The sequence below is a fragment of the Magnolia sinica genome, chromosome 1, assembly GCF_029962835.1.
Source record: "Magnolia sinica isolate HGM2019 chromosome 1, MsV1, whole genome shotgun sequence".
In the NCBI taxonomy this organism is placed as follows: Eukaryota; Viridiplantae; Streptophyta; class Magnoliopsida; order Magnoliales; family Magnoliaceae; genus Magnolia; species Magnolia sinica.
Genome location: NC_080573.1, coordinates 12,667,454 through 12,677,644, shown reverse-complemented (window position 1 = coordinate 12,677,644; position 10,191 = coordinate 12,667,454). Strand labels below are relative to the sequence as shown.

Genomic DNA, 10,191 nt, shown 5'->3' with positions numbered 1-10,191 from the left:
ATTGATAGTGCACCAAGTAATTATGAATCATGTATTGCATAGATTATTTCGATTATCACATTTGAATTAACATAGTCTAGCATATTAATCAAATCAACCAAGAGTAAATAACAACTAAATCAGGGTAATTATACAACATATTAAACAATCTATCTGTTTTAACTTGATTGATGGAAAACACATCAAGATTACTCACCTTGATGTGGTGGAGATAATTCCGTGAGCCAATGATTTGAATTGAATTATGATTTCCTAAAATCACATAAATAAGAATTTTCTTTAATCTTACGATTATACGTAATGAATAAAACGTATGATTTATTATCTATCATTTCTTCAAATTGATGTTGCCCATCCAATAGTCTGATCGGTCTAGAATTTAATATTTTAATTTATTTTAATATTAAGGAACTAATGAATGGTATGATTTAATCACACATTTCATATTATGTCATATAATTATTTGTGTCAAGTTGCATCTTACGCGGAGAACTACGCTTTCAGTATTTATTCAATTTCGTTTGATTAAGGAAGAAAATTGGTAGATATATGATCAGTATGGTCTATTAAGGTGCGAATTGCTCTGATTCTTAAAATATTATATAATTAAGTCTTATAATACCCATTAACATTATAGATCATTTTGATCGCTGTCCATTATAAAAAAAATCTCATATTTTACATATTAGCCTTAAAGTCATGCTTACACCTTAAAATCTCACATTCTATACATTAACATTAAAGCCATTCGAATACCTTTTCACATGAATGAATTAAACCTATACAATGGTTGTTTGATTGATCCAATCCATCCAATATATAGATCATGTCAAATTACCTATTGTATAAATAAAATAAAATAAATAAAAAATAAAATACTAACCTAAATAAGTGAATTCCAAAAATCTTCCTCCCCACTTTTCCTTTCGTATATTTTTTTTCTCACGAGTTTTTCTTTTGTTATTTTAGTTTTGATAGGACTCTCACTCTCTTACATTCTCTTTTTAAGAAAGAGAGTTCATTGGGAGATTACAAGATACGAGGAAAGTTTTAAATAAGAAAAAATAAGAGAAAAGATCATAAAATTGGTGGATTTCTCTCTCTCAAAATTAAAATTTTAAATTTTAAAATTAAATCTTATTAACAAAAATTACGGTTGTTACCGTCGAGGTACATTTGACCTTATGAACAAGTTTGATGATAAATAAATATCACGGTGGGCCATATGAAGGTTTCAATAGTGGGAATCATTATCACTATTGTTTCCGGTGGTATGGTCCATTTAAGCATTGGAATTATTATTATTCCTAAATACTTCAAAATGAATGAAAGGTGTGGTAAAAAGCCATACATCACATTGGACCCATATGGCCCATCCCTAGACTGATTTCAGTTTCAATGGCGGCAGGGCACAATCGGCTTCCAAAACTAACGCTCACCCATTATGAGGTGGGCCAAACTGGTATGTTAGGTCCAACTCCTGTTCATTTATTTTGATGTGATGGTGCAACTGTCTAATGCTTAGATTGACCTTATTTTCATGTTCAATGATATTTTCCCGGTGAGAGTTAGACCATTTAATAGATCTATTATAATGAATTCATCTCATTTTAGTTAGTAATAATTATGTATTAGAGAGTTTTTCTAATACATAGATATATTATCATAAACTAATTGCCTATTAGAGATAAAGATCTCCATGATATATTAGAATTCAATATTTATAATATAAAATTATTATTAACTTAAATAGGATGTACTTATGTTTTTAACGGTCTAGTTAAAAATCACCCGTAGCAGTCTTGAATTTTCTGATAAGCTGATGGGAAGAATAAAGACAACATTATCATTCCCAATTTTTATATTAATTAGGAAAAGCTCTATTGGTGGCAAAATATCCTTTTTGGTGTTTGAATGAATTTAATAGTATTTGAACGCTGTCCATTGTATTTTAATGATGTGGTCCACTTGATAATCGGCTCAACTTGATTTTTGGGTCATTCCAATTTATAAAAGGGTAACCCTAGAAAATGGATTGGATGTCATACAAAATGTTGGTATTGGCCCCACAAGCTCTAGTTGCATGAAATTTTGATCTACAACTAGTTGTGTGAGAATCTCTTCAAATTTTAAAATTAAGTTACTTTGTCATGTTATGTACGATTTTTGAATCTAAATTTAAAATAATAATAATAATAATTATTATTATTTGGATTTTGGCTAACGAGGAAATGATCAGCTGCTAAGCTTACAGTTCTGCATCTTCTTTCACGAGCTTTGCTAAGCCCACACGCCTCTGCGAGTCAGCTAACGTGTGGGACCGGTGCAATATCCAAGCCATCCACCAGAAGGGGACCGCCATGCAGATTACCTATTCCATGAATCAGGTCGGTCCACTAGTCAGGTGGGCCACAATTAACTAAAAAAATGTAGTTGTAAAAAAAGTTTGGCCCATGATCAAGATTCCCTAGAATGAAAATAATCTGATCCATTCATCAAGTGAGCTGAATCTATATGTTGGATCAGATCGTTCTACATCAATTGATTTTGACACATGGCTTACCTGAATCTGTAGCCTACCTGAACCCTGATCTAGACCGTTCAGATGGTCAACCACGTTGCAGATAGCGATAGCCCACCGGACGATCTATCTTTTACAATCCACATCATTGGTTAGACGCGCGGTTCGACTGTTCTGGGCGGAACCGCTGGCAGCATTGGGTCCGGTACCTCGGTACAATAGGCTTACCGTACTGCACTTTTTTTCGGCAATATATCTCGTGTAGGATATCCAATCCGTCCAACGGTCGTGAAGGTTGTTTGAGGTGGGCCAAACTTCTGTTTTAGGTATGATCATCGTCCGTTCATTGATTTCGATGGTATGGCCCATCTGATGCTTGATCGGCCTAAGTTCCTCACGTCAGATGATACATACGATTATTCCAACCGTTTCCATGGTTCGGATGTCTTTACCACGGGAGATTTTGGCGGGACAAATGTGCAGTACGGTACGCGGTCAAACTTGATACTCTGCAAAGTGTTACGGTTGGTACGCGGGTACTCACAATGATGTACACGTGGCATCATATCATCTCAAAGACGGTCATAAACCGAAATTATCCTTATGTGGTCATAGAGTTAGACGATTGGCGGATATTTAATGTACGGTTGAGATTGAAAATATCCAACGGTCTGAATTCAGCAAGCTTGAATCCACGAGTCAGAAGATTGTTCAATGTATATGATTTTGACATGATGATCATTCTCCAGTGATCCCCACATTTTGGACGGTCTATTTTGAGTTAATACATTCCACATGTATAAGTTCTAAGTGCATGCGTATCAACTATCACACTCCGCCAGAGCATCAAATAATCCCACAATGCCACGAGGCGGAAAACGAGAGTACACCACGCATGCAGTCGTTGGGTATAATATTTGCTATGATACATCCCGATGTATTTATATAGGAAACATCGGGAGATTCATTTTGTATATGTTTCATCTTTCAATGATCCAAACCGTTTATATTATGTACCTCACGTTAATTATTTAATAAAAAATAAATTTTCTTTATATCGGAATTTTTCGATGCTTTAATCAGTTAAAAATTTTCTTTTAAATATGGATGGTATAATATTCATGTAATTTTAATATCATCTTATAAACGGATTGGATTCCAAAAATATCAACGAACCAATGACTAAAGTCCCGATGTATCCATACACTTGTTACATCGGGATGTATCATTCCAGAGAACTTTAAATATAATACCTTCCATTTCCTATATCACCCCTCTCTCTTTATGGATCGGTGCTGCCCGCAGTTTTAGTACTGGAAATACCATCGATATCAGTGTCGATACGGTACTACACGTATATGGTAGATCTTCCTTTCTGCAGCACACGTGGAAAGCTGATGTAGCCATCGGTTCCGTCCGTGCACTGGGCCATATGATGGATGGATTTTTTGAAATTTTTTACATGAATTAGACAATCACATACATATTTTAGTTCAGTTTCTTTCACTGAACACGTGACCGTGGACCATTTTCATTTCCTAACATTTTAGGACAACCACGGATGAAATTTCTAAAACCATCTATTCCATATCTATTTTGAAAAGAAGTAATCCAAAGTATGCCCAACTATATGGACGGATCTGATTGAGATATTAAATGGCCACATGTTATAGCATGGAGATGGATGTACCTTATTCTTATTCTCCTGATTTCACGGTATCATCTTCCTTATCTCTACGATAATCTTATCACACGCGTGTATTATATAAATACCTCCTCGACATCACATTAGCTAATTTTCATGCGTGGGAAAGATCCAAGCCGTTAAGCATCTGTATTCACTCGTTTGGATTCCGTAGATTAATCCTCACCATGGTTCTCTTATCAGGTGAGCTACATTTCATCAAAAAATGGACGGTTGAAAATACTTGATTAATTTATAAATTTATCAATTTGCTTCCCCAACTGCCACTCGCCCGATGAGAGTACCAGCTGATTTTCCGGGTTGGAAACCTAAATTGACCGGTGGCTCGGATCTCACGTGTTTGACACGTGGCGGCGTGTACACGGCTGGATTAGGAACTGGGTCAAACTATCTTAATGAGATTCCTTTGTCCTTCGCTCTCTTCCGTAGCTTATTTAGAGTCCATCCCTCCGCAGCGTTTGTTGAATAACCATGGTCTGCAAACGTTGCATGTGGGGACATCTTGACATGAAACAAAAATCCAATCCGTCCATCTATTGAGCCCAACCAAGTTAACTTAATAGACCAAAGATTACCTGATGTGGACTATAAAAGAACAACACCGCAGGAAACATTTGGAATGGAAATTCCTACCATTAAAATCTTCTAGATTTTGTAGGATCCACCTAGTTTTTATATTTTATCCAATCCGTTAATAAGATGAGATAAATTATTTTAAATGAACACTTCAAAATTAGTCCGTTAAAAAAATCTTAGGTGGGCCAAACCACATGGTTTTAGAGGCTTTAGGCATGATTTCACATGGTGGGCCCGTCCAAGATCATATCTGCTTAATATTTGATCCAAGCAACGAAGATGAAGGGCTCAGCAGATAGACCGACTTGATTTCATACACACAGCAAGATGGACCCCACAGATAATGGTGTAGAATTAAATCATTCTGTGAAAAGGCAGTGGAGGAACCATCGCCACCTGTGATCGAGTAATTCTAAGGGGCGCTCTAGCGAGTGCTCTTTTCCTTGCACTTGCCTTAATCACACGCGATAATGAAGTGCACGTGTACAAAATCGGAGACGCTCATCAAACAAACCCCACTGCGTACATGTCCCACTTCACAAATCAACCTAATCCGATCACTACTTTTGTCACACGTATAGAAAACATAAGACATTTATTAACCGTCTAAAATCTAGGTACAAATATCATCCATCCAATGATCATACGCCCCTAATTTCAACCACAACTATACACACGGCATGGATAGACTGATGAGTGTCTCCGATTCCTCACTCGTATCCTCAATCCACTCGTAAGGCGAATGCACGAAAAGAAAAAGAAAAGTAGAGTCACTGGAGTGCACTGAGCAGTCTCAGTATTTTTAATCTTCCGCATTACTCCTTGCAGGCTTTATTTAAAGAACCCAAGTAGAGGAAGGAAGAACTCAGACAGTAGAGAGAGAGAGAGAGAGAGAGAGAGAGAGAGAGATGGGTTGCTTGGGTTTGTTTTTCTTTGCATTGCTCTCCTTCTCAGCAGTAGCATTTGCTGTGAATGGAGAAGAAGAAGTAGGGCTGGTGATGAACTATTACAAGGACTCATGTCCTCAGGCAGAAGAGATTATAAAGGAGCAGGTTAAGCTTCTCTACAAACGCCATAAGAATACTGCTTTCTCTTGGCTCAGGAACATTTTCCATGACTGTGCTGTTCAGGTAAATAAACCCATATCACCAAAAAAAAAAAAAAAAAAGCCTTTTCTTGAAATTGTAGTCCATCGTGTTGGAGGTCCTCCTTGTGTGATAAGAGCCGTTCTTCTAGTGGATCAGTTGTGGAATTGCATCTATGGGATGATCTTGACTGTAAAGTTAGTGGATCCCACCGGATGAACGGTTCTGATGATGAATGGTCAGCTGCATGTATATTGGAGGCCTGCAGGACTACAGTTTCAGGTGCACTCGCTTGTTACTTTACCTATTATTTTTATTTATTTATTTTTGATATGGTTTTTGGGTAGTCATGCGATGCATCGCTTCTACTGGATTCGACAAGGAGGAGCTTATCTGAGAAGGAGACAGACAGGAGCTTTGGTTTGAGGAATTTCAGATATCTAGACACCATTAAAGAAGCTGTGGAGAGGGAGTGCCCTGAAGTGGTTTCTTGTGCTGATATCTTGGTTTTGTCTGCAAGAGATGGCATTGTTGCGGTATAATCACTTACATTCCTTACCTTTTCCTCCTTTTGCTTTTTTAGTTTTTGTGTTCTTTGAGATGTTTGTGTTATGGGTTTTTCTTGAATTTCTCTCTAGTTTACTCTCTGTTCTTTGAGATGTTTGTGTTATGGGTTTTTCTTGAATTTCTCTCTAGTTTACTCTCTGATCTGATTTTTTTTTTCTCACTCGGGGTTCTTTAATTTTTTATTTTGTACACAATGGTATTTCTTTTATGATTTGATTATGCATTTCTTTCTTTCCATTGGAAGTTCTCTCTCTCTCTCTCTCTCTCTCTCTCTCTCGTGATTTGGGAGAGATTGGTTTGATATTTTCTTTTCTCTGTTTACAAAGAATGTTCTCACATGCATGGATTTCCATGGTTTTGTTAACTTGGGTTTTTTTTTTTTCACATGAATGGTAATATATATCTTTGAATTTTGGTAGATATTTTCCATTTTTCCTTTAATGGATGATAGATTTACTTCATCTATTTGAGATTTGGGTACCGTACATTCAAAATAGTTTTGGTTATGTAGCCTTTTTTTGGGTTGAAGTTGTGAACTTTTGTTTTTCCCAATTCGGCAAGTTTCTTGACGCATCTGACATTTGGATAGCGAATTGGGTCCGGGCCCCGTGCGGCCATGAACCCACCCAAAGATGGTGCGCGTTTACCGTGAGCCCACCTTGATATATGTATTCTACATCCACGCCGTCCATCAGTTTTTCCAGATCATTTTAGGGCATGGACCAAAAAATGAAGCAGATCCATATCTCAGGTGGACCAAACTATAGGAAACAGTGTTGATTGAATGCCCTACCATTAAAAACTTTCTAGAGCTCACCGTAAATTTTATTTTCCATCCAACCTGTTGATAAGGTCACAAAGACCTAGATGAAGGGAAAAAACAAATATCATCTTGATCCAAAACTTTTGTGGCCCACACGAAGTTTTTAATGGTCAATTACCACTGTTTCCTATGGTATATTCCAACTCGGATCTGATTCATTTTTTGGGATCATTCTCTAAAATTATATAGAAAACCGAATGGACGGTGTGGATATAGAACAAACAAATCAAGTTAGGCCCCATGCTAAGGGCCACACCAAATCCGCTCCCCACATCTGGTGTTATTTTGATAACTCGTAACTGTATTTTCTCTATTTTTAGCAACATTTCATGTGTGTAGATTACATGCGTTGCACGCATTCTATTCTATAGATTTTATTTTATTTTATTTATTATTATTATTTTTTTAAAGGTGTGAAATGGTTTAATCTCTCTCAATTTCCAGCTTGGTGGGCCATACATCCCTCTTAAGACAGGGAGAAGGGATGGAAGGAGGAGCAGAGCAGATTTGTTGGAAGAGTACCTTCCGGACCACAATGAGAGCATCTCAGCCGTCCTTGACAAATTTGGGGCTATGGGCATTGACACCTCTGGAGTTGTCGCCTTGCTAGGTACATCGTATCTTGTCAATGGCCCATCCATCATATCTACACATACGTACATCAATATACGACATCATCAACACCTAACCCTGCCACAGCCATGTTTTGTCACTTTTGTCTTCTAACAGCATGCATGTGACTAGACCACCATATGAATAGTTCATACATAAACCATGCATGCATCATCACATATTTTCAATGCATCATCATACATGTCCTTACAATCCAATGAACAAAACATGCATCACATCTACCAAAGGAAAGAAGTGCATCCAATCATGCATCCCCCATCAACTCCTTACCATGACACATGCACACATATATCGTGGATGGACCCATGGTGCAACCATCCCTCATTTGAATTGCCTGGTGCTATGGTTCTGACTCAATGGGTCAACTCACTGAGTTCCTAAATCTAACCACTCCTGTATAATAGGTGCCCATAGCGTCGGCCGGACCCACTGCGTGAAGCTGGTCCACCGTCTATACCCGGAAGTGGACCCCGCCCTCAACCCGGACCATGTCGAGCACATGCTCCACAAATGTCCAGATTCGATCCCTGATCCAAAGGCGGTGCAATACGTGCGCAACGACCGCGGCACGCCAATGATATTGGACAACAACTACTACAGAAACATATTGGACAACAAAGGGCTACTGATAGTGGACCATCAGCTAGCCACTGACAAGAGGACTAAGCCCTTTGTGAAGAAGATGGCTAAGAGCCAAGACTACTTCTTTAAGGAGTTTTCAAGGGCTATTACAATTCTATCTGAGAACAATCCTCTCACTGGCTCTAACGGTGAGATAAGGAAGCAATGCAATGTGGTTAACAAGCACCATTAGAACATGTGCACCCTATCTTTGTATCCCTTTGGGAATAGAGTGTGTGGTGAGAGTGTGGTGCTAAAATAAGATGTGGGTCTTGGTTGTTAAGGGTAATGATTAGTACTAGCTATGATGATTTGGCAATGACTATATGTTGAAGAAGTGTAGTTGTGTAGGTTCTTAGGTTTTATATGAGTGGTATGGTGAGTAGGGGTTGGAATGTGGATGGGTGATGCATGTATGGATGGTGGTGATGGTGTATGTAGTGATGATAGTCATTGCTAGTGCATGAATGATGATCTCCCTCTCTCTCTATCCCATGTTGGCGATGATATCATTGATATTTTGTAAATATCGAGATATTCTCGCGGAAAATTGATCAAATAATATTTATCACATGATTTTCAAAATATTGGAATTTTCTTTATTTCTGGTGAAATCGTTGCTTTTTAACATAAAATTAAAGGAAAAGAGAGATTATTTTATGACCATAAATTAAAATTTGAAAGTTAGTTATTAGTTTAAATAAATATTTTTAATATTTTATTTTCGGCTTTAAAAATGTCGATATATATATATATATATATGAGAATCTCCCGAGATATTCCGTAGTAATTCGTAGACGAGAAATTGCCGAGAACAAGATTCGGGTCCCTATGATGATGGATGGCTATATGTGCTTGCATTGGGAAAATAATATTCCTGTGGCGGTACGCGTGCGAGTGTACGCTTCCGTATATTTGATGGAAATAAATGAAAGGAGATCCCAAGGCTACACAGAGCGTGATAGTTTTGGGATAAGTTAAAATGCAGGTGGTCCACTGGACTGTTGAAGTGAAATGGTAGTACACGCACATCAATGTGAGGCCCACCTTCTAGTAGGTGCTGCCAACGATAGTTGATGTAAGATTATCTAATCATTTAATTGAAGATCACAAAGAAATCTAATTGTGGATATGTTTAGTATATTAAAGGTTCTTGATTAAAGATCTTAGACCATTTAATTATTTAGATTGAAGATACCTCGTGTTGACCTTGGTATCGATTCCCTAGTGGGGGTGGCTAACAGTGAAGTGTGAACCGATTCCCTAGTGGGGGTGGCTAACAGTGAAGTGTGAACTAAGAGTGGGTGTACTAACAAGCTAACAAAAATAAAATAAAATTATTTAGATTGAAGATGTATTATGTCAGATATTAGATCAGCTAATTGTTAATCGGCCACTTAAAATTTTCAGTCATACCTTCATAATCCATGGATTTCGGAAAAAAAAAGGTAAGCTGTGGTAAATGAATAATTATTTCTTAGTATGGTAAATTCATGTAAGCCCCCTTATGATGTTGACAGCTTCACTGCAGATGAGGAGAACAAGATATGTAAAAGGTGTGGGTCATTGTGATACATGTCCGATGATGCTGTTTTATTAGCTCATTGTAGGGCATGAGCCAAAAAATAGGCAAATTCAAAGCGAAGGTGCATGTGAACCT

General features: G+C 37.5%; 1 protein-coding gene across 1 annotated transcript; it reads left to right on the top strand.

The window, feature by feature from the left end:
- Positions 1–5,696: 5,696 nt before the first annotated feature.
- Positions 5,697–9,021, top strand: LOC131240197 (peroxidase 42). The gene is made up of 4 exons (XM_058238310.1): positions 5,697–5,932; positions 6,235–6,423; positions 7,722–7,887; positions 8,315–9,021. Exons 1-4 carry the CDS (start codon positions 5,711–5,713, stop codon positions 8,722–8,724), a joined length of 987 nt encoding a protein of 328 aa, XP_058094293.1. The 5' UTR covers positions 5,697–5,710; the 3' UTR covers positions 8,725–9,021.
- The last annotated feature ends 1,170 nt before the right edge of the window (positions 9,022–10,191 follow it).

Coding starts and splice junctions, on each gene's coding strand:
- LOC131240197 (XM_058238310.1), top strand. CDS start 5,711: ATGGGTTGCTTGGGTTTGTTTTTCTTTGCATTGCTCTCCTTCTCAGCA. Junction 5,933..6,234: donor TCCATGACTGTGCTGTTCAG/GTAAATAAACCC, acceptor GTTTTTGGGTAG/TCATGCGATGCATCGCTTCT. Junction 7,888..8,314: donor TGGAGTTGTCGCCTTGCTAG/GTACATCGTATC, acceptor CCTGTATAATAG/GTGCCCATAGCGTCGGCCGG.